The 24,558-nt window shown below is 43.4% G+C and overlaps 2 protein-coding genes across 2 annotated transcripts; one reads left to right on the top strand and one right to left on the bottom strand.

Moving 5' to 3' along the window:
• Positions 1–1,666: 1,666 nt before the first annotated feature.
• On the top strand, positions 1,667–15,637 carry LOC307037431 (TLC domain-containing protein 3A-like). Its single transcript, XM_079678299.1, has 5 exons — positions 1,667–2,048; positions 2,516–2,599; positions 2,820–3,039; positions 3,125–3,220; positions 14,762–15,637. The coding sequence occupies exons 1-5, from the start codon at positions 1,927–1,929 to the stop codon at positions 15,047–15,049; spliced, it is 810 nt and encodes a 269-aa protein (XP_079534425.1). The 5' UTR covers positions 1,667–1,926; the 3' UTR covers positions 15,050–15,637.
• A 179-nt stretch (positions 15,638–15,816) lies between these two features.
• On the bottom strand, positions 15,817–24,501 carry gemin4 (gem (nuclear organelle) associated protein 4). The gene is made up of 6 exons (XM_079675557.1): positions 24,281–24,501; positions 21,545–23,602; positions 20,889–21,036; positions 20,087–20,357; positions 18,490–19,131; positions 15,817–16,133 (listed from the first exon to the last, which is right to left on the bottom strand). The coding sequence occupies exons 1-6, from the start codon at positions 24,297–24,299 to the stop codon at positions 15,912–15,914; spliced, it is 3,360 nt and encodes a 1,119-aa protein (XP_079531683.1). The 5' UTR covers positions 24,300–24,501; the 3' UTR covers positions 15,817–15,911.
• Between the last annotated feature and the right edge of the window lie 57 nt (positions 24,502–24,558).

Genomic DNA, 24,558 nt, shown 5'->3' on the forward strand with positions numbered 1-24,558 from the left:
CACTGATGACACGCAGCTATATATAAAGACAGACCCTATCTCACATGCATCCTCACTGTCACCATCATTATCACCGTTCCCATCAACATCCTTTAACACCTGCATTGAGGAGATAAAGCCTTCGACACAACAAAATATATGTTGCTCTATATATGACACTTCAAAGGTCTTTTATTTTGAAACTCTACATCAGAATGTCCTGATTCTCCCTGAGTGGCTAGATGGGGTATCCTGCTATCACCCTGGAGTGAGATGAGTCTTTGATACTGGACAGTTTTTGTTTCATTCTCATCTAAAAACAGAGGGATGATAGCTCATATATGAGATTTCAAATGTATTTTATTTTGAAACTCTACATCAGATTGTCCTGATTCTCCCTGAGTGACTAGATGGGGTGTCCTGCTATCACCCTGGAGTGAAATGAGTCTTTGATACTGGAGATTTTTTGTTTTATTCTTATCTAAAAACAGAGGGATGATAGCTCCTATATGAGATTTCAAAGGTCTTTTATTTTGAAACTCTACATCAGAATGTCCTGATTTTTTCTGAGTGACTAGATGGGGTGTCCTGCTATCACCCTGGAGTGAAATGAGTCTTTGATACTGGAGAGTTTTAGTTTTATTCTCATATAAAAACAGAGGGATGATAGCTCATAAAAGAGATGTCAAAGGTCTTTTATTTTGAAACTCTACATCAGAATTTCCTGATTTTTTCTGAGTGACTAGATGGGGTTTCCTGCTATCACCCTGAAGTGAAATGAGTCTTTGATACTGGACAGTTTTTGTTTTATTCTCATCTAAAAACAGAGGGATGATAGCTCATAAAAGAGATGTCAAAGGTCTTTTATTTTGAAACTCTACATCAGAATGTCCTGATTTTTTCTGAGTGACTAGATGGGGTGTCATGCTATCACCCTGGAGTGAGGTGAGTCTTTGATACTGGAGAGTTTTTTTTTTATTCTCATCTAAAAACAGAGGGATATATATGAGACTTCAAAGGTCTTTTATTTTGAAACTCTTTAGTTTCAAAACATACATTTACATTCACTCAGTTATAATGTGGTAGTTATACGTAGTTTTTCTTACATTATTATTGATCACATTAGGCCTATATAGTAAATATTTTAATATGTTTGGTATAATTGTTATTGACCGAGTAAGCACTTTTATTTTGAAGGCAGTTTTTCGAGGCTGCTACCGTAATGCATAGGATATTCGCGCACCGCAAAACAACGCGGATGCTGGCTTGACTCTGTTTTCCGAAGTGGAGGCTGGCTTGACCCATAGACTGTATATAAACCTTGACCGCAGTTAGTCGTCGGGCAGTCGGTGCTGACTTCACCTGCTGCCCCATACTGTAGATATGTGCTGCCCTACCTGACCAGACTCAACGCTGTGTGTGTCCGTCATGTAGTTCATGCAAACATCCACTGATAAATTGCGATGTTTAACAACCTCATGATAACCTTATATTTGTTCTTTACTTAGGATCGTATACCTATTTAGTCTAGAAAAAGGTAAATGTGTGCATTTTATTATAAAGTTGTGTATATTTACAGATTGTTGCAAAAACTAAGAAGCTTATAAAAATCAGGTTTAAAACCAAAATAGCTTTACAGAAAAGTAACACAATTAAAGATGTTTGGAGTTTTATTTTAGTTATTCATTTTTAATGTTTTTTCTAAAGAGATGCTGATTTGAAACCGTTGTTACATACAGTTACGGCATTTCCTGTTTCTGCCGGAGAGGGGGAGAGTTTGTCCCAAAGCTTGCCGCTGTATTTACTCTCTCCATCTGACAAGGGGGAGCCTCGTTGAGCTGCGAGTGTGTAGGGGTAGGGTGTATGGCGTGGTTTGGGATTGGGCCATCCTGAATCCAATCATTCGAAGTCGGCGGCTACAGGAAGAGGAAGAACTCGGCTGAGATCATGTTGATCGCCTTGCTTTGCGGAGCTGTCGTGTTTCCAGGACTTTTCTTTAGCTTCAGGAAAGGACTGAGAGACACGTTCACACACTGGAGTGAAGCCGACGTAGTTTGCGTCAGTGAGAGGTCAGCACACACACCGAACTCCATTAAGACATGTGCCAATTTAATGAGTTTTTGCTTATCTATCAATATAAAATGCGTTATGGAGATTTACTAACTGTTTGTTATTAGTTTATATAAAGAGCTTGTGAATTCGGCACGGATTTAAAATAATCATACTTTTCTTACAATACACAGGCTACACATGTTGTTATGAACCGTATGACAAGTTAGAATTTTCGCAATTATTCGGTCTTATGTGTGTATTATGTTGGCCGAATATATCACATTCAACCTCAGAAAGGAATAAGTACTAAATACATTTTTACTTAGGCCTATGTATGCATTTTGCCAAAAAGCAAGAAATCTATTAAATTCGCATGTATTTCAATGGAGTGTAGTGTAATTGTCCCCAAGCCATGTGTTTGCTGTTTCTTTTTTTCTGCATAAGACTAGAAAAGTAGAATTTATTATTTTAAATGTTTCTTCAGGCTGGTTTCTGCCATCCATGCATCTCTGGCTACTGCAGCTGGAGTCACAGTGGTGGCATCCTGCAATGACGTCATGACTGACAGGTAGGAGAGTCATGTTTGAATTAATATGATTTCAATATATTTTTTAAATGCAGTTTGTATCACCATTAATATCATTTACACTGCTGCAATTAAAATAATTTAACCAGTATGGGTTTTTGTCGCCAAACAAAATCAAGTTGGTCTGTGTCTTTTTATGTTAGATTTAAGGTTTGCATAACACTGTTATTTAAGTGCAGATGCTCTCTGTGTCACCATGCAGTCACTGGCTGGTCAACTGGTTTGTTTTGTTTGGAGCTCCCTATATGGCCTGTGACATCTTCGCCATGTATCTGAGCCACTACCACACTCAGAGGCTCAGAGGTCATTCCAGCTCATTGAGCGGCCACTCTCTTCAGACGGTGAAGGCCTTCCTCAGCAAGGACAGGATGTTGGTCCTCCATCACCTGGCGCTGCTACTCATTTTTATGCCCATCACTCTGGTGAGTCTGCAGGAGGAATCCCTGACGTAGTGTGTTTGACCAGTTTGGTACAAACACTGATTCCTGTGTCTCATCTGATCTGCAGTTCTTCAGGAGGGGACTGGGGGATTTCTTCATCGGCTGCTTGTTCACCACAGAGTTCAGCACACCTTTCGTCTCTGTCGGAAAGATTCTCATCCAGGTAAACTATTTAGACCTCCAAACATTTTAGCCATATTTAGCAGTATTTCTACAATCAAACTATAGATCGCGGGGAGATTTCCAGTCGATCGCGAGATGTGTCTAAAAATAGAACAACAATACTCTGTTTTATCGTTAATGTCCTATAACATAATCTTCCTGTGCCAGAATAATGCGCTTGAACGCATCAAAGCTTTGTGATTGGCCGGCGTGACCCCATGTGTCGGGGCGTGGCTGGTGCGCAGTGCGCTGACGTTGTCCGGCAACAGGAGTGACGGCCCGTCCACACTACAGCTTCAAAAAAAGCTTGCCGGCGGGCGTGTCTGAAGCTCGACCAACAACCAATTACATGAATCTCCCGCCCCTGACACACAAGCAGCGGTTTGATTGGCTAGAGCTCGTACTGGCATATGATTTGATTGGCTGACGCTTCCACCGAAAGCTTCAGAAGCTTCAAAAGTTGAACATTGCTCAACACACAAGACCGCAAAATGGCAGAAGCAAAAAAGCCCAACATGTATCATTTTCACTCCGAGTGGGAGGATGATTATTGTTTTAACTATTCCAAAGTCCATCTATCTCACCTGCAATGTGAGCGTGGCTTTATCGAAGAAGGGTAATTTAGTAGCGGCATTTCAAAACAGTGCACAAACGCTACGAGACGGAATTCCCTCCTAATTCTGCCCTACGCTCCCAAAAGGGGAGGGACCTGAAAGGGCAGCTAAATGCACAGCAGTCCATTTTCACCAGGCCCAACAACAAGAGCAAGGCTGCTACCATAGCATCTTATCGTGCCAGTCACGTTCTTGCGAAACACATGAAGTCTTTCAAAGACGGCGAAGTTGTGAAAGAAGCATTCCTGGAGGCTGCCGACACGCTTTTTGGGGACAGTAAAAATAACAGTAGCATTTCAATAATAAAAACTCAAGTTAGATACCGTTATTAATCAGCTGTAAGTTTTAGTTTGTTTAAACTTATTCATTATAATTATTGTACAAAATGGTATAAGAATGCAAGCATTAAGATCTGTTCTGTTTAAATTGATTATAGTCTATTATCAATTCAGGTTAAGAAACTAGTGTTGTTTGCATCCTATTTTAAAGGCATTTATTTTTATAATCTACTAAAATGCAACAAAAAAAGAGTTTGATTCTATTAATTTTGTCTTTTTTATTGCACTATGGCAGCAGATTCCTGTGTAGCTTCAGATCTGAGTTGTCTTATTAGTAAGCCTAATTTATACTTTTGTAGCAACACTATTTGAATATAATGGCAAAAAAAGGGTTCAGTCTTTTATTTTTTCCTGTGTCATATGTGGCAGCACTGTTCAATGTTTCTTGAAAACATTACCAACTGTAGTATGTGACTTGTGAATAAACTCCAACTCTGTATCAAAAACACTGTTGTTTAACTTCAGTTAAATACTTGAATGTGTGTAGATTAGAAAGAGGTAAGATAAAGGATATGCAGTATTTTATGAAGTATTCATCGTACAAAGGTCAGTTTTATACAAGTAGAAGTGTGTATTTACCTGGTAGTAGGCTGTCAGTAATGGCTACGCCTCTCTATTTAGACTGGTAGATCTCGGCAGACTGGCAACTTTAAAAGTAGCTCTCGGTTCAAAAAAGGTTGGGCACCCCTGCTATAGATCATAGTCTCATGTTTGTGCATCAGCACCGCTAAGCTAAAGGCGGCTAATGTTCGGCGCGATGATGTTTAGTCGTTTATTTATTCACTTGTTAGTAACCGCTGTTTTTATTTCTTTCTCTTTATCCATCATAAAGAAATTGGGCTTCCATACCAATTATTTTGCCCCATCTAAGTATTGCACACACATTTTGAAGCGTCATTTCCTGTTTGCACATTTCCCATTACTGAATCGACTTTAGTGCCAAAACTGGCAGTTGTGTGAGGTAGAAAAGGAGGAGGTGGAGTTTCCGCTCACCCTGCTGTTCTCCTATGGAGTGGCGAAGTCCCTGCCCTTCCGGGGAAGCTCCATGGGACCTTATTTCGAAAAAATTATGTATTGAAGTCAATGGAGAGAGAAAGATTATCTTTCGATCCCGTTTGAATTGTGCCACAAATTACACATATGATGTTTGTCAATTTAAAAGATAATTTTGCAAGTCAAAAAAAATATTTTTTTCCAAAAACTGTGAAGTAACACATTTGTTTGTGTGAAACGCTTAATGAACTACATCTCTGGTCTCGCAGACTCTCACAACAACACACGTCACCAAGATGGCCGTCACTATTGTCTTGTCAACAAAACGATTGACTACCCTCACTATCACCACAATGAAACACGTCCAGAAGAATGTCATGCAAAGCTGCCTGCCTGCCTTCCTTTGATTCTCTTTGAACTGCCTGGTCTTTTTAATGTTTAATGTCAACCATTTGTGCAGATAGCATGAAGTAGAAAAGGTCGGCGATCGCCGATGCTAGCGTTAGCATTTCTCCCCAGGGCTTAAATTGTGTATTATAGAATGATCACACCGGTGTGACAGTACTCTTCAAAGGGTTCACGAAATATGACTACTACTCTTACTGTTTAACATGTTGGGTTACTTAATGTTACTTCATGTTAAGGCTAATAATAATAATAATAATAATGGCTTTAATTTATAAAGCACTTCATATTTGCATTCAAATCCCGAAGTGCTAACATCGTAAAAATAATAAAAAGCAATAAATAAAAATAAATAAGTAAAAAGAATAAAATAAGATAAAAGGGTGATAGTAAATAAATAAAAGGTCTAGGGAAAGGCTCTATTGAAGAGGTGGGTTTTGAGGCCTTTTTTAAAAACCTCTACGGTCTGTGATGCTCTCATGTGGTCGGGGAGAGCGTTCCACAGACTGGGGGCAGCCGAGCAGAAGGCCCGGTCTCCCATGGTACGGAGCTTAGTCCTCGGGGGTTTGAGGAGGTTTGAGTTGCTGGAGCGGGTGGTCCGCACGGAGGTAAGGGGGGTGAGGAGTTCCTTGAGGTATGGAGGGGCTGTTCCATAGATACACTGGTGTGTGAGGACGGAGACCTTGAATTCGATCCTCAATTCCACGGGGAGCCAGTGTAGTGATTTCAGGATGGGGGTGATATGATCATATTTGCGCACCCTCATCAGGATCCTAGCAGCGCTGTTCTGGATGTACTGGAGCCTCTGGATAAATTTCTTCGGGATCCCGATGAGGAGTGCATTGCAGTAGTCCAGCCTTGAGGAGACAAAGGCGTGGACTAGCTTTTCCGCGTCAAACAGAGTGAGTGAGGGGCGGAGTTTGGCGATGTTCCTGAGGTGATAGAAGGAGTTTTTGCACAGCTGTTTAATGTGGGCCTCAAAGGTCAGATGGGCGTCCATTTTCACACCCAAGTTGGTGACTGTTGAGGAGAGGGTAATGTCCTGGCCGGAGAAGGTGATGGTCGTGATGGTGGATGACCGAACCTGATGTGGGGTGCCAACTATAATGGCTTCGGTCTTGGAGCTGTTGAGTTTCAGGAAGTTTAGCTTCATCCACGCCTGTATCTCCTCCAGGCAGGTAGTGAGTGTGGGTGAAGGCAGGGCTGCAGAGGAGGTAGGGTTGATCCTGAGGTACAATTGGGTGTCATCAGCGTAACAATGGAATGATACTCCATGTCGGCTGATGATAGAGCCAAGGGGGAGCATATAGAGTGTGAAAAGGGTGGGGCCGAGAACTGATCCTTGAGGGACACCACAGGTGACGTTGTGGGTACCCGACTCTGCCTCACCCAAGGAGACGTACTCTGTTCTCCCGGTGAGGTATGATGTGAACCAGTCAAGGGGAGAGTCAGAGAGTCCGATGGTGGAGTGCAGACGATGGAGGAGGATGCCGTGATCGACGGTGTCGAAAGCTGCAGTGAGATCAAGGAGGATGAGGAGAGAGGGAGAGCCAGCATCAGCCGTCATCAGCAGGTCGTTGGTGACTCTGACCAGGGCAGTTTCTGTGCTGTGGCCTGAGCGGAAACCAGACTGGAACTTCTCAAATAGGTTGTTGGAGTTTAGGTGGTCCTGGAGCTGAGCAGCAACTATTTTTTCCAGCACCTTTGACAGAAATGGAAGGTTGGAAATGGGTCTATAGTTGGCCAGGACTCCCGCGTCAAGGGAGGGTTTTTTAAGACTAGGTTTGATGACAGCGGTTTTTAGGGCAGAGGGGACATGGCCAGACTGGAGAGAGAGGTTTGAGATCTTAGTGATCATGGGGCTCAGGGTGCAGATGTACGATTTCACCAGAGCTGACGGAAGGGGGTCCAGGACACAGGTGGAGGGCTTCATCCTCCTAACGATGCCCTCAACCTCTTGCTGAGAGATGACCGTGAAACAGCGAAGAGGCTGGGTTGTCCCAGGCTGTGGGTCAGCAGTTGGAACTGGAGGGGCTAGAGAGGATGGAGCGGATGGTGTCAACTTTATTTTTGAAGAAGGCGGCGAAGTTTCTACACTGCTTCTCAGTGGAGTCGGAGTGTAGAGGACTTTGGGGTTTGAGGAGGTGGTTTATTGTGGAGAAGAGTTGCTTGGAGTTTCCAGTACTGTTGTTGATGATGATGGAGTAGTACTGGGATCGTGCATCTCTGAGGGACTGTGCGTAGGCCTTCTGGTGTTCACGATAGGCTAACAGGTGAACAGTGAGTCCTGAGGCCTTGAGCCGCCGCTCAAGGACACGCCCAGCTGTCTTCATTCTCCGCAGCTCGCCGGTGTACCATGGGGCTGAGCGCGAGAAGGTGACCATCCTGGTTTTGAGGGGGGCGTGTAGATCAAGAAGACTGTTAAGGGACTGGTTGTAATATGCCACTGACTCATTTACTGATGAGAAGTTGGCGGAGGAAATATGCTGGAGGTCCAGGGTCATGATGTCCGGGTTGATGATCCTCAGGTTCCTGAAGCGGAATTGGCGTTTGGGCTTGCTGAGTGGAGACTGGAAAAACAGCTCCAAAGAGATGGTCTTGTGGTCAGACACCCCCAGGTCATACACTAGCAGATTGCTGATGGGGGCGGAGTTTGTGATGACCAGGTCCAGCGTATGGCCCTTGGCGTGTGTGGGGACATCAACATGCTGTGTGAGATTGAGACAGTCCAGGAGCAGCAGAAACTCTGTGGCAAAATGGCAGGAGGGGGACAACATTGACAAGGCTGTAATGCTAACTAACGTGCTAGCTACTAGCTAGGTAGCTAACTTGATCCAGCCACTCCTGGTCCTTTCATCAGACGGGCAGCGAAAGAACGAGCAAGACCCATTGCTGGTATGATAACAACCTGGTACTAAGCACACAGGCATATTGTTAAAGTTATCTTATCTTAGCCAGCGCCATATAGATAGATATATTCTATCTGATCTTAGCTATCTCTTAGTGGAGGAAAACAGTTATGACATCACTGACGCGACTCTGGGATTTGTAGTCTTTCTAGTTGCGTATTTTTCATAGTCTTATATTTCAACAGTTTTACGACAAACTGTGACTTTTTTGACATGGAAATGATTTGTTAAGATTTACAAACATCATATGTGTAATTCATGGCACAATTCAAACGGGATCGAAAGATACGTTTTCTCTCTTCATTTTACATTACATTGCATTTAGCTGACGCTTTTATCCAAAGCGACTTACAATAAGTGCGTTCGACCAACAAAATACAAACTTGAAGAAAACAGAATCATATAAGTACATTAGGTTTCATAGAGCTAAAACATTTCAAGTGCTACTCAACTGGCTTTAGATAAGCCAGTCCTTTATTAGTATATAAGTGCTTTGTTAATAGTTCTATCGCTCGAAGTGGAGTCGAAAGAGATGAGTTTTCAGTCTGCGCCGGAAGATGCGTAAGCTTTCTGCTGTCCTGATGTCAATGGGGAGCTCATTCCACCATTTTGGAGCCAGGATAGCAAACCCACGTGTTTTTGTAGATGGGAACTTGGGTCCCCCTCGCAGTGCGGGTGCATCGAGCTGTTTGGCTGATGCAGAGCGGAGTTTACGTGCTGGGGTGCACGGTTTAACCATGTCCTGGATGTAGGAAGGGCCAGATCCATTCGCAGCATGGTACGCAAGTACCATTGTCTTGAAGTGGATTCTAGCAGTTACTGGAAGCCATTCAAGGGAGCGGAGGAGCGGCGTGGTGTGGGAGAATTTAGGAAAGTTGAAGACCAGACGAGCAGCTGCATTCTGGATGAGCTGCAGAGGTCAGATGGCACATGCAGGCAGACCAGCCAGGAGGGAGTTGCAGTAGTCTAGGCGTGAGATGACAAGAGTCTGGACCAGAACCTGCGGCGCTTTATGGGTCAGCTGGGGACGTATTCTCCTGATGTTGTAAAGAGTGTATCTGCAGCAGCGGGTTGTAGCAGCTATGTTTGCAGTGAAGGACAGTTTATTATCTAGGGTCACACCTAGATTCCTTGCAGTCTGAGTCGGGGAAACAATAGAGGTGTAGATGTTGATTGTTAGATCAAGAGTGGGACAATCTTTTCCCGGAAGGAAAAGCAGTTCAGTCTTGTTGAGCTTGAGGTGGTGAGCAGACATCCACTGAGAGATGTCAGCTAGACAAGCAGAGATGCGTGCGACGACCTGGGTCTCTGAGCGGGGAAAGGACAGAATTAATTGGGTGTCGTCAGCGTAGCAGTGGTATGACAAACCATGTGGGCTAATGACTGATCCGAGCGAGTTTGTGTACAAGGAGAAGAGGAGGGGACCAAGAACAGAGCCCTGAGGGACCCCTGTAGTTAATTGACAAGGGTCCTTGACTTCAATGCATAATTTTTCCGAAATAAGGTCCCATGGACCGGAAGTAGATGGGCGTGACTTCGTCACTCTATAGCCAAGACCGGAAGCTGCGATAACTCTAGTGGCTACCATTAGCAGCTAACTTTTACTCTTCGATTTTTACATAAAAATGGAATTATGGATTATAAATTGAAAAAAATATGACACAGAAAAATTATCAACCTATGGATTAACCGATTCAGCTGCGTTTTTTCTCGTTTTAATGCCATTGAACAAGTCTTTTGATTAGATTGACAGCTCCGTAGAGGTACGTGTTGTGATGTCTTTGTTTGCTTCCCATGTTGCGAGTTCGGATCACTCAGTGATGATATATATACCTAAATAATCTGTGGAACCTCAGCTTTAATCGGATATTTTGTATGTGCAGCTACGATAAGTAATAAGGGTATCTTTTATTTTTGAGTTCTGTGCCAAAGTATGTTAGCATTTTTCGCTCAGGGGTCATTTAGATGCTTCTTATGAGACTTGTGTTTTGTTTTGGTAAAAATGGTTTGTATCGTCAGTTAGCTGAGATTATTCCTGTTAATCTGGTATAACACATTAATAGGTTCTTAAATATTAAGATCCCCTGAGACACAGTGTCGTGAAGAAAAAAAAAAAGGACCCGCCGAGGGGGACCTTGGGGCTTAACAGGATATCTATATGGCGCTGATTTTAGCTATCTCTTAGTGGAGGAAAACAATTGTGACATCGCTTACGCGACTCTGGGATTTGTATTCTTTCTAGTTGCGTATTTTTCATAGTCTTATATATCCACCTGTTGAAGTGGGCAAAACCTTGAACCCCAAATAGCTCCAAACGCGCAGATCAACACCCTGCATGATGGCTTGCTACCATCTGTAGTGACTAGGGATGCACCAAATATTCGGCCACCGAAAATTATCGGCCGAAAATGGTTAACCTGTCGCTGCTGTAAGGGGGAGGATCTGCCACGGCTGTTTCTGCTGGTGCGGAGGCCTGATCTGGGGATACCGTGGAGAAACCGGAGCGCTGCCACACTGCTGTCTCGTCTTTTCCTTGCTGCTGTCCTGACGTGGATTTTTCCCCAGGAACATCGCGGATACTGTGTGCTGGACCGGAAAAATGGCCCATATCGTGATTCTGCTGTACCTATTGACTGTGTTGGACAATGAGAAGATCGCTAGTCATCCTGAGAAGTCTACTGGATTCAGGTCTGTTCTACTGCCCGCAGTGGACATCCCCTGTACGGTTTCGGATGTGTTACACAAACAATTACTGGTTGCCTTGTCGCGGACATTCATTTCGACAAATGTTTGTCTTTCTCACTTGCCTGCTATGATGGTTCTTCAGAACAGTTTTTTGAACTCTAATCTCACTTTCGCGGAGTTTGCTGGTGACTCTAAAACAGTTGACAATGTATGTGTTTTGGTTAAGAGAAAAAGGTGCTTGGTATTTTTATTATTGTTACTATCAGGGAATGTGCAACCAAACCCTGGTTCACCCAGTAGTAGCAGTAGTCCTGCTGATTTTATTTCTAGGTCTGGGTTGGGATTAATTCACTTAAATGTGCGCAGTCTGTTACCTAAATTAGATTTCGTCCGTATTTGGGCGAGCTCAACTGATGCTGATGTCATTGTCTTATCAGAAAGGTGTCTAGATAAATCAATTTTGGCCTCTGACATTTACATAAATGGTTATAGTGTATATCGTTCCAACCGTCCTAAAAAAGGTGGTGGCGTTGCCATTTATGTGAAAAATAAGTTTTGTGTAACCAAAATGGTTTCCAAATCTATTAGTAAACAACTAGAATTTTTAGCCGTGAATATCGAAGTAACAAAGGGTCAACAGCTCATGGTGGTGGGCTGCTACAGACCCCCCTCAGCTGTCAAGGACTCTTTATCTTTATTGGCAAAACTTTTATCTCAACTTGCCTACAAGGAAATAGTGCTGCGTGGTGATTTTAATTGGGACTGGTTAACTTCTGTGTCAGAGGATTTTAAAAACCTGTGTACCTCTTTGCCACCGAAAACCTAAATAATCCTAGGAAATTTTGGAAAGCCATAAAATCGATTTCCTCTGATGATATCCCAAATGAGCTACCTCCGTGCCTCACCACAGTATCTGGCATTATATCAGACAGGGCTACTATGCTAAATTGCCTTAATAAGCATTTTGTGTTTTGTGGCTCTCTGTTTGATTCTGTCACTGACTTTGCTTCTGCTTCTGTGAACACTCCAATCCCTGACTCTGAACAATGTGGTCTGGAAAACCCTTTCAGTTTTACTCCTTTTACTGTTGGTGTTGTTCATGAAGCATTATCCAAGTTAGATCCTAGGAAACCGACTGGCCCAGACAATGTAGAACCCTTCTTTTTAAAGATAGCTGCAGATTGTATTGCTCCATCTCTTACTTCTCTTTTTAACCTCTCCCTCAGCACAAATACAATTCCAAAAGTATGGAAGTCTGCTTATGTCTTGCCTTTACTGAAAGGAGGGGAGGCAACTATTTTAAATAACTATAGGCCAATCTCTAAATTGTCAGTTCTGGCTAAAGTGCTCGAAGGACTAGTGAGTGAGCAAGTAAAGGAGTTTTTATGTAAAAATGATATCCTGTCTAAACATCAGTCAGGCTTCAGAAAGAAACATAGCACCATCATTGCGACAATGAAAGTGGTGAATGACGTTACTAGTATTTTAGATAATAAGCAGAGTTGTGCAGCTCTGTTTATTGACCTTTCCAAAGCGTTTGACACCGTTGATCATCGCATCTTAAAGCAGAGGCTACTCAGTATTGGCATATCCAGCCATGCAGTGGGGTGGTTTGTGAACTACCTCTCTGAAAGGTCCCAATGTGTTCATTTTGATGGGCTGTCTTCTGAGTGGTTAAACATTTCTAATGGTGTACTACAAGGTTCTGTTTTAGGTCCACTTTTATTCTCCATATATATCAATAGCTTAGGTGATAATGTGGATGAAGCTACTTTACATTTGTATGCGGATGATACCGTGATGTATTGTGCAGGTACCTCTATTAAGGAGGCGGTTGTTAAATTACAGGCTGTTTTTAACACTGTTCAGACTCAGCTCTCTGAACTAAAGCTTCTTTTAAATGTGGATAAAACCAAGATAATGCTCTTTTCAAAAGCTAAAAAGACACCAGAGCCTGTTTTAGATATTGTAACTACGCAAGGGAAAAAACTTGAAGTGGTAACCTGTTACAAATACCTTGGTATCTGGCTTGATGACTGTCTCTCTTTTAAATTGCATGTCAATAACCTGCTAAAAAAAAACTGAGGGTTAGGCTAGGTTTCTTTTACAGAAACAAGTCCTGTTTCTCACTTGAGGCCAGGAAAAGGCTAGTCACTGTGACCTTTTTACCTGTGCTGGACTATGGTGATCTGTTTTATATGAATGCACCGGCCAATTACCTGATCAAGTTAGATGCCGCCTATCACAGTGCACTGAGATTTGTGACAAACTGTAAAGCATTAACCCATCATTGTACCCTGTATGCAAGGGCAGGTTTGCTTTCACTAACTGTACGGCGGCTCAATCACTGGTATCTTTTTATTTACAAAGCAATGTTAGGGAAACTTCCATCCTACATCTGCTCCCTGATCTCACGGCGTATTGTAAATGGCTACTGCCTGAGATCGAATGCTGTGGTTGTATTAAATGTGCCAACTGCTAGGACTGTCTTAGGGAATACAGCTTTTAGATGCGCAGCTCCGCTAATTTGGAACAGTCTGCAAAAGGAATGGAAGTTGAGCAGCTTGGTTCCATTACATGTTTTTAAAGCAAGGATAGATGCTATCCAATCGGAAACTGTTGGTATCTGTAAATGCTACTAGCTATACAAACTGTAGTCAATGTAAATATGCCATATGATGTCCTCTTTGTTTTTCTGTAATGTTTGTATTCATGTTGGAACCTACTTGCAGCAGGTCACCATTGAAAAAGAGGTCAATGATATCAATGGGTTTTCACCTGAATAAATAAAGGTTTTGAATTGAATTAAAACCTTTATCACCGAATGTCAGAGAACAGTGTTACGTTGATCATACTCCGCATATTTGTCCGGGTGTTTTGATTTCAAGTGGTGGAGTAATCCCGAAGTGGTGAAAGTCTTTGAAGTTACACCCCCTCGAGAAATGTCAGCTGAACACGTTTTACATATCGCAATCCGCCCCTCTTTCTCTGATATTTTGAAATATCTCCAAGCGGCAGACATGTTGGCTGTGAGCCAGCCGCGAGCATTGTTGCGCGCCGTGCTTGTCGCCGCGTTTTGATTACGTCATCACAACAACACGTTAGGTTACCAAACGTATAGGTGCATTTGTTGTTGTTGAAGGCCTGGCCTTTATTTACACTATTTTGTTGTAGGCCTACTGGCCTAGATGTTTATGCAGTTTTAAAGCACCTTGGCTTTGTTCTGAATGCACTTTGTTGTAGTTATCCTACAGAGAAAATGCACTTGACTTGGAATTAATGTACTGTATGCATTCAAAAGTGCTGAATAAATGTTTTATGAACCCATAATAGTGATTATTATTTAAGTTAAGTTTTGTCATAATCATGTCTTTTTCCATAATCAAGTAGCGGAACAACATTGGTAAAAAATGTATACATAATATATATCTATTAATCATTTTCGGCCAACTGTTTCCTATTTTCGGTATCGGTTTCGGCCAAGAATTTCCCATTCGGTGCACCCCTAGTAGTGAATGATATGTTAATTGTAAAGAGTGTTAGATAAAAGCTATTCAGCTCTTCCATAGGGAATTCATTCTTGTCCCCTGATCTTCAGCTGGGCCTCGATGACACCAGGCTGCACCGGATCAACGGCGTCATCATCCTCTGGAGCTTCTTCACCTGTCGGATCCTGCTCTTCCCCTTCATGTACTGGATGTACGGCCGGCAGTTTGGGGTTCCCCTGCACAGAGTGGCCTTCCATCTGCCGCTGCACTGCAACGTGGGTAACCTGGCCATCCTGGCTCCTCAGGTCTACTGGTTCATCCTGCTGCTGAGGAAAGCTAAGAGACTGTACCTGAGACTGAGCCAAGGGGCGGGCAGAACCGGGCGGAAGACGGACTGAGGCTAAAGATAGGACAAAGCCATTAAGGAGGAATGAAAAGTGATCTATTATAAAAATCTAATATATTCAGGAATGTGATCTTTCTTGGAGAAAGTGTTACTATCATGCGGAAAAAAGTAATAGTTTGAGATTTAAGTTATAATATTTTGAGAATTTCCTTTTTTTTCTAATATATTTAAGGTAATATTTGATCTGAGTTAAAATGGAAGAATTTGAAATATACCTAGCAATAACTTATTAGGTAGTTAGTAATACTTAATTACTATTTTTCATTAAATTCTATATAGTATGAATAATATTTCTATTTCTGAAATGCTGTTTCTAAACACTCACCAACTTTTCTTCGAGATTATTCTGGAATATTATCACTTTCTCAATTATACTTTTTTTTCTTTAAATGTATGACTTTCAATGACTGGCTCCAATGTTCAATCATCATGCACTACAGCATAAGGTAGCTTTATAACTGGAAATGATTTATTTGACTGCTGTATGTACTTGAGAAACGACCTTAAATGATGTGTTATTACTGTAGCTTTACTGTTTGCAGAGAATACTTTTGTACCAATAAAACAAAGTCTTTACTTGATAAAATATGTTTTGCTAATTCTGTGGTTGAGAGTACTAACGTATACATGTCCTAAAGACAGGGAGCACCAGGTAGAACAGTTGATCTAACATTAGTTACATCATTTAATGTAAATATCGGAGCCTCAACATCTTCAAGAACCCTTTACAGTTTGAGAGAGGCGCAGCACAAAGAGACATTTGCTGTGAAATATCTTTTATTCTCTCAAACTCCTTTCCCATCACCCTCATAAATGCAGTGTATGACATCATTATTTCACAGGAGCTCGGTTTGTCAAGCTGCCGCTGACACCAGCTGAGCGATCTTCTGCTGCAGCACCGCCTTCATCTCCTGGCTCTGCAGGTTGTCAGTGATGGTGGAGAAGAAGTGGCGGGTGTTGTCGCTCTCCAGAGAGCTGCTGCTGTGAGGGAACGCCGCCATGATGGCCTCGTAGTGGCTGAGGATCTCCAGGCTGCACAGAAACAGTGGCTCGCACTTGCCTCCTGGCATCATCACCTGGAAGAGGAGGGCCAATGAGACTTTCAGTCATATTTAGAAACATTACAGGAGTACTACCTCTCATGCGGCTTTCACACCAGCGCTTTTCCCTTTCTAGCTCCGAGCTAGAGCTTTTCTGGTTCAGCTCCGGTTTCCCTTTTCTGCTCCCGCTTTGTTCACACCGCCCAGAGCCTGACTGGTGCTGCTGCTGCTGCTGCGTCATGACGTCGCTGATTTGCTCCCCAACGGCGTTACGGCGCTCACAACAACAATGGGGGACTGCGTCGGGTCGATGATCGTGTTGCTTTTAATCACACGAAGCCAGATTAAGTTAAATAACGACTTCTCCAACCTTATGCTTTTCTCCAGAGTGCCGTTGTTCATTGTTTATTCATTTGTTTCAGCGGCATTTACCGACCGCTGCAGTGCTGGCTGCTCTTCCACGGGAGTTTATTCACCCGTTAGCTCCCGGTTAGCTCACACTGCAGCGGCCGCTCTAAAGTATTCACTGTCTGACTGTCACACAAGCAGCTGATACATATCCCCAGTTCCCCTTAAGTGAGTGTGTGTCAGTCTGAATTAACGCTGTTTGGCATCACAGCGCTGTTATGAAAGTTAAAATGGGTGATGTTAGCATAGCAACCGAAGCTAAACTGACTACTCGCTATTGCTATCCTATTGTGGCATAAACTGTTTTCTACAGGCACCTTTTACCGGCGTATTTTTCATTATGATTCTACTTGTGATAGTCGGACATGATAACCTGTGCAGCCCATGTATTGATTCCATCCGATAGCTGCTAAAACCTCTGCCTCTCTCCACAATGATCAATAACAGCAAACGGATGGTCAAAGTAAGGTGAAAATAAACAGAATCCCACGAAGCCTGGTTAGTGTTGCCTGACTTTATAAAGTGTGTTTTTTTTTTTATAAGTGTGTGGTTGCCTTCTAGTCACTTTGCTCAGCACTACTGCTTGTAGGCAGGCATGACGAGACTCTTCAGTCGACCCATGTTCAGGTGGGTTTATTTTATTGCACGCCTCGACGTAAGCGACGCCGCCTCTTAGCTCCGAAGCTCTTGCCTCTAGACCGACAATTTTTTGGAGTGAACCGGATTCCGGAGCTAAGAGGCGGCGCCGCTGTGGTGTGAACAGGAAAAACCGATACTTTTCAGGCTCCAGCTCCGAGCCGGAGCTGAAAACGCGTTGGTGTGAAAGGGGCATGAGTCACAGAAGTCAGTCACATCGACACGAAACACATTTTAAGTGAATGTTACTACACAGAGAGGAGATTCTTAGCTTTCCAATTATATCCTGATCTTCAGATAAATTAGTTAATTAGAAAGTAACTAGGTAAATATTAGGTATTGTTCTTCAGAATGTTTTTGACATATTTGTACTACTTCAGTATTTCCATCTAAAGCTACTTTATAGTACTCCACTACATTTCAGAGGTTAATATCATACCTTTTACTTGATTTAAAGTGGACCTATCATGCTATATTTGAATAATATAGTGTAGGACCATACCTATATAAGGCATATTTATACTTTTTATTTTTCAAAATACCAAACAGATCATGCATTTTAGCCATTCCTCATTTCGCTCAATTTAACACTGTCTTTTCATGGGCTGGTTCTGCGAGAACAGCACCATCTACAGGCCTGGCATATGTTCTACAGCGTATCCAGCGCTTTCGAACGGCAATGTCCGTGGCTGTCTCCTCCTGATTGGTGGAGTTGGCCCAATAGCCGTGACGTCACAGAAGTGATCAGATCCGTCGCAGCCCCTTTTTTAGAGATTTGGGTATGGAGGAAAATAGAGAGGGTTGTGTTTTCTGACACTTGGTGAGTTCCATGGAACACCGGGGACACATTCATGTATAAAAGACGTACAAAGGTGCATTTTGCATGATAGGTCACCTTTAATTTAACACTAACATGTATTTTGTGGATATAAAATATATGGTCCGAATATGGCTATAACAGTATCATATTCTGACACCCAAAAATGGGTTTGTTTGAAATCAACCACTAGGTTGGAAACATAAATCCATCTCAGAATGAGCTGCTTTAACATCCAACTATTTTTGATAGAGTGGGTCACATATTGACTGTTACTTTTGGTAACTTTAACAGTTATAATATCATCTACTTGCATCAAACGTCAAATATTTGTTTAGTAACAGTTATTTAAACTCTCTAAAAGTTGTAGACAAACAGCTATACATTTAGATATTTGTGGTTTTCAACCTTCTAAAAAAAGACATCTGTGGTGGGGGCAACGCTCATAAACCCTAGCTCTTTGATCTTTAGCTCAACCTCCCAGCCAATCAGAATCCAGACTTCTCCGTGGCAGCTGTGTGTAACTCTTACCTGGATGTGCTGCACATGGCAGAAGAGCTGGCTGAGGACAAAGAGGACCTCTTGGCAGGGAGCTGTCTCCCCCTCCTCCTCCATGTGGGACTCTTTGGACTTCAGCGGGGATTTGGACATTTTAGGATGCGTGGAGATGGTCAGAGGAGCCGAGGCAGGAAGGGGCAGCTTGGCTCTGACTGAGTTCATCACCTCCCTCACGGCGTGGGCGTATAACCTGCCGACGTGCCCCCACCCCTCAGCAGACAGCCAGTCAGAGCAGCTGGACCCACAGAGCAGCTGCAGGACCCGGAGCAGGAGGACGGACAGGCGCAGCTCGCAGGAGAACCTCCTCAGGTCCAGAAGGGGCAGGTACTCCACGTACTCCAGCGAGAAGGGGACGTAGAGGCGGGCCGAGGTGATGAGCTCCCTCAGGACCCCCAGCAGCCGTCCCCACTGGCTGACGGAGCACCAGGGCAGCGTCTGGGTCACGGCCACCAGCAGTCCTTTACTGAACATGCCCACGTGGTCGGCCCGCCGCTGGTCCAGTGAGAGGCAGGAGAGCATGGTGGTCCTCAGGGAGTCTGACGCACAGCAGCACTCCATCCAGGCCAGCAGCCCGGTGCCCTGTCCGTACTGAGGCAGATCCACCCCGGACCACTCCTACGGGGGGGGGGGGGTCAGATGTTATCAGCAGGAATAAAGCATGGCAGAACTGAAAAAATGATGTTATCCCCTTTAGCAGTACAAATTTCACATTTCAGCTGCCACCGCAGTTACTTTCATTAATTATTGACTCTGCTAGCTGGTCTGCTGAGTCTCCAAGAACAAAGTTTCCTCAGTTTATCGTGTAAAGATTTTTGCAATACAAATGTTACTGGAGATCTTGATTCAAGCAAAACCTCATTGGTGTGAACCCTTGTGCCTCAATGGCTTGGGGAGTAACCGATACATGGAACAGGATTACGTAATGAGGATACAAAAAAAAGTTATTGTTTTCCCTTACAGTTAAAACATTTTTTTATATATTCTACTTTTTAAAAAAAATGGGGATCACCAGCAGCATAACAATGTTACAATGCATATGCATTTTAATGGACGATCGGCTCCAAGGATAACTCAAAAACAAACTGTAGCTAAAGTACAGTGACCGTGGAAGATACAAATGTCCCAATTGAAGCGGCCATTCTATTTGATCTGGTTTCACTCCAGAGCCCTATCTTTTAGATTGCAGTTTTGTAAAGTTTTTCACCAGATTGAGACGTTTTTGCCCTTTGGGGTCAATACATGCCGTTTTCCTGGTTTCCACTATTGCTGCTGTATTATGTTTTTGCTAATCATTAATAAATCTCAGTTTTTTTTAATCAGGAAAACTGTGGCATTTACAGCATTAATAATAAAAGAAAATTGAAATTCTGACTGGACTGAGGCCGATTTAATTTAGATTATTATTACTACTCGCTTCAGCACCACTCAATAGGATACAGAAATATCCACAGAAGGTCATATACTGTATGGTCAACCAGTCCCAGAAGCCTTAACGTAGAGTGACCAAGAAAAGATAGAGACAAGCTGTCATTGGGTGAAGCAGCATGCACATAGAGACAGATCATCTTACCTGCTCCGGCAGATCACACACAGTCAGCAGAGAGGCAGGAACCTCGTTTTTGAAGTGATCCTTCCAGACGGGCTTGAGGTGGAAGCGAATGGTCCAGTCCAGTCTCTCCATCTTGTGGTAGAGCCAGAACAGAGCTCTGGACCAGCTGCTGGGGGACGCTGCCACCTCTGCCCCCACCAGCCGCCCCAGCCGGGTCAGCAAAGCCTCCAGCAGCTCCTTGGTGTCCATGGACCAGCGATGCACAGCGCCCTCTGCTGTCTGATCCCAGCACCTAGCAGAGGATGGAGATATATCAAAATCAAATATTATATAGAAAGTTATTAGGTATCTTTTAAACAAGAACCATGCATAACATTCAGATCAAAAAAAAGATTATATAGGGATACTTGTGTCGCGCGTGCATGTGTGGAGCGAGCGAGAGAGAGAGAGTGAGTGAGTGAGCGTATTGTGTTTCTGGAAGTGAACAGGAGTAGCAGCAGTATAACAAAGTCACAAATATAAACAACGGCCACCTAGGAACATTGAATGTTGGACTTCATTAACCGATCCTGAAAACATTCGCTATACAGGGCAAAAGTCCTGCAGCATACGGCGTCCCTTACTGATATATCGGCGCAACCCTATGAAATATACCATCGTTTTCACAGTCACTGAGATCATTGAGCCACTTTGTGTAGCATTACTGAGAGCTAATATGAATGTATATGACCATTATCATTAATATATATATGCTCAACAACAGTGGTCCAAGAATTAAACCTTGTAACGCTCCCATTGAAATGAGTGCACGCATCTTACAAACCTGAGAGTCTGGTTTAGCAGCTGGGCGAGGACATAGAGGAGGGGGAAGGGAGAGCAGCCCAACACCCAGTGAGGAGAGACGGGAGCGTCCACAGACAGAGCCGTGTGCAGGAGCTGCAGACTCAGCTCTATGTCGAAGCAGCGGTGACCTGGAGGAAAGATAAAGATTACATTAGCAATGGGTCAAACAACTACATGTGTTAAAGGTCCCATGTCATGCTTTTCTGGTTATTACCCGTCCCCTTGTGTGTTATGAAGGTTTTTCTGCATGTAAACGGTCTGCAGAGTCACAAACCCTCAAAGTACACCCTGTAGCGAATAAAACTCTAACACAGAAAAGACCTGTCTATGCGGGGGGATCCAACAAACCGTTTAGGACAGAGAGTGAATATACAGAGATGCTGTATGAGAAACCAATTTGAGTTTGGAAAATTGCACAATATAAATCTATTCTAGTATACCTCAACAATCTTAAGTGTTGTTTTTTGTGTCAATGTTGAGGTTTAAGAAAGGGGACGGGGCTGGGAGTGGATTTGTTGAATTTGCTCATTCATGTACAAAAAAGTATATTGTTTTAAAGATTCTTACACTATGATTAACCCTAACCCTGGAAAACAGATTTGTTTAAAAGCATTATAAATAGGACAAAACTCTCACCTGTGGTGGAGAGGTTAGGCAGGACGAAGACATTCACGACCTCCTGAGGTGTCAAAAAGCTTTCCATCTTTTCTTCTTCTCCCTCAGCGGCCATGACAGGCATCATCAGCAGACCCAGAAACTTGAGCAGCTGCTCTCTCTCATTGGCTGACAACGATTTGGTCTTCGTCATCTCCTGTAGACACCTGCAGAGCAGAGCGCTACCACTCTGATTGTCTTCTTCTTCTTCTGCCTTTTTGCTTGCGTCTTCATCGTTTTGTAGTTCATCTTCTCTTCCCCTCGGTCCTCTGAGTCCTGGCAGCTGCTGCAGGATCTTGGCCATCAGAGTGAAAGCACCTTTATTGAACACAGCGGAATGACAACAAGACCTCAAACCGGCTTCAGGGTTCTGGAACACGACTCTCGCTACCAAAGACACTGCTGTGTTAAGATTGGCCTGCGACGCTGCTGCTGACGCTCCGCCCCTCCCTTGGATGATGCAGTTGAAGGCCATGTTAAGCTCCTGTTCGAACGCGACGGTCACCGCGGAGGGGACGGAGACGCCAAAGAAGCCCCGGCTGGACAGTCTCAGCATGGCAGCCAACGCTTTGTTCTTGTCTTCTAGTGAAAGTGCTGAGAAAATGTCCACGACCACTTTCATCAGCTTCCTGCACTGGCTCACGTTGGAGCCCTCGCTGTGGAGTTTACTCATGATGGTGGAGGTCAGATTGATCAGCGTTTCCTGCCGCTGGAAGGCTGCCTGGTTCTTCTCCAGGCAGTCGAACCAGAGCTCATCTTGGGCGGCCCAACTCTTCTCACTGGCAAATAACTCTGCGAAGGTCTGGTAGTCGTCCAGACGGTGTTTGATGATGACTGCTGTAACCCGGGCGTTCAGCTCAGGGGTGCTCTCTGCGGCAGAGAAAGATAGTGACTCCAGGAAACCTCTGAGACTGTTTTTCTCAGACTTCTGAAGGTCTATTTCATTCGTAGTTTCAGGCGCTTCGGCTTCCTGTAGAGCCGTCAGGACTCTCTGGACACTTTGTTCTAGTTTAAATGCTGAGCCGCTAGATTCAGAGGTGCCCAGGAGCCCATTGCTTTGCCAGAACTGAGACAGATCTGTTATAATCTTCGAGGCTTCACCAAGCTTTATCCCGGTGGGTTCAAACTGAGATGGTGTGCGAGACGCATGTAGGTCTCTCAGAGCCTCCTTTAAAAGTTCAGGAGTCAGTTTCTCGCCATTCTGTTCTCTGATGCGGACCACTTTTGACAGGATATGCATCTTCTCTATCGCAGGAAGTCCGACCGCTCCGTCTATTAGGAATGCCGTGTAAAGAGTATCTAGAGCAATGGAAAGAGCCTGGAGGCAGAGATCTGTTGTAGATATCTTATCTTTTATGTCTTTAAGTGCATGAAGGAGGATGTTTACGACATCAGCGGTTGGCGGTGATGCAGGTAGATCTGAAGCGTCTAGCTTGAGCCTCTTGGCAGCCTGAGGGGAAAGACTGGAAGATTTAGACGAGAGCCGAGCAAACTGTCCGGCAAACATTTTCTCTATGCTATCCTCTCCTTCCTCTTTCTGCTCATGTTGCTCTTTCCACAGTTCCCACCATACCTCCAGGAGAAATCGAACATCTTCCTCTCTAGTAGGGCCGCTCCTCACGTGTTGCACCAACCTTTCAAGCTCAGTAGCGATCTGAGACTGGGGAAGATGCAAGAGGAAACGGGAAAATATCGGAGCAGCTGCTAACGCCCTCACCACTTCCAGCAGGACAACATAGTTGACTTCGGGGAGGCCGTTCTGGAGGGGGAAGAAAGGGTTCTCCCTCCAGGACAGCTCTACGTCCGTTACAGCCTCCCTGCAGAACACCTTCAGCCAAACAGCACAAACTAATTTCTTTATACAGCTCACAGCTGCTGCAGGGAGGTGAACACCGAGTTCTTCCTGTCCACAGATTTCCCTCACTGCTTCCAGGACCAGATGGCCCACCCTGCTCCAGTCAGCCTTCTGAAGGGAGGACAGGGAAGAGGGGAGAGACAGTTTATCAGCCAGGACGAAAGCACCCTGAAGAACCGCAGAATCTGAAAGCACAAGAAAGCAAGCGTCAATACTAATTAAAAAATACAATCTTTCAACAGTACACATCCAATTCTGACACTGGATGTTAGCTCCCAGAAGGAAGATAATCTGGTCTCAGTTAAGTGTTTGACCAACAAATAAGAGCCCAAGCTAGCTGCATGGATTTTATTATTGTTTAGCGTTTGATCTTAATTATCCAAAGATATTCAGTTTAATATCAAATGACAAATTAAAGCAGCTGCATTATTATACTAGAAAAGGGATAGGGTCAATAACATTAACCCTTACTTAATTATCTGTAATTTGGCTAATCCATTATTCAAATATTGCATTTCTTATGTAGAACAATACATGTTAAAGATAACTTCTATCAAAATATAGAACATGATAAAATATTTCTTAACATATTTTGGAAGGCGTTGGAAGATGTTTATATTAAATGATTAACCATTTATTTTTAAAATATTTGCAATTAGGCTTTGCATATGTCGCATTATTAATAGCAAAATGTAAGACAATTTTCTGAAAGAACATACTGTATTTCCCTTTATTTTCTGCACATTGCGTTTCATATGATGATAATGAGTGAAGCTTTAAAGACTTTGAATAAACTGCAGTGTCACATTTACAATATGTAATACATTTGTGTATGTCTATATTGTACAAAAGGTGTACATTACCTTTGTCCATCAATGCCATAACTGCCGAAGTTAGTTAGCAGGTTAGCTATTGTGCTAATTTAGTTCGGTATTTCAATGCCTATTTATGAGCTGTACCACAACAGGCGGTCAGTATTTATTTCACAAAACCACCAGTTCTGCACATTATACCGGAGTAGAGCATAACAAACAGATAAAGTCTGCTAATATAATTCGTTTTTCACACGATTTTTGAAGCATGTCAACTGTTTTGTATCAAGCGCTTCCGCTGGTCACATCAACGTGTGATGACATAAAGA

Source organism: Notothenia rossii, assembly GCF_949606895.1.
Source record: "Notothenia rossii genome assembly, chromosome: 4".
Taxonomy (NCBI): domain Eukaryota; kingdom Metazoa; phylum Chordata; class Actinopteri; order Perciformes; family Nototheniidae; genus Notothenia; species Notothenia rossii.

Bases quoted from the DNA above. Each gene is read 5' to 3' on its own strand.
- LOC307037431 (XM_079678299.1), top strand. From the start codon at position 1,927: ATGTTGATCGCCTTGCTTTGCGGAGCTGTCGTGTTTCCAGGACTTTTC. The intron at 2,600-2,819 runs GTAGGAGAGTCA...GTCACCATGCAG, and splicing joins AATGACGTCATGACTGACAG to TCACTGGCTGGTCAACTGGT. The intron at 3,221-14,761 runs GTAAACTATTTA...CCTGATCTTCAG, and splicing joins TCGGAAAGATTCTCATCCAG to CTGGGCCTCGATGACACCAG.
- gemin4 (XM_079675557.1), bottom strand. The intron at 20,358-20,888 runs GTTTGTAAGATG...ATCCTCTGCTAG, and splicing joins CTGCTAAACCAGACTCTCAG to GTGCTGGGATCAGACAGCAG. The intron at 19,132-20,086 runs GTAAGATGATCT...CCCCCCCCGTAG, and splicing joins TGTGTGATCTGCCGGAGCAG to GAGTGGTCCGGGGTGGATCT.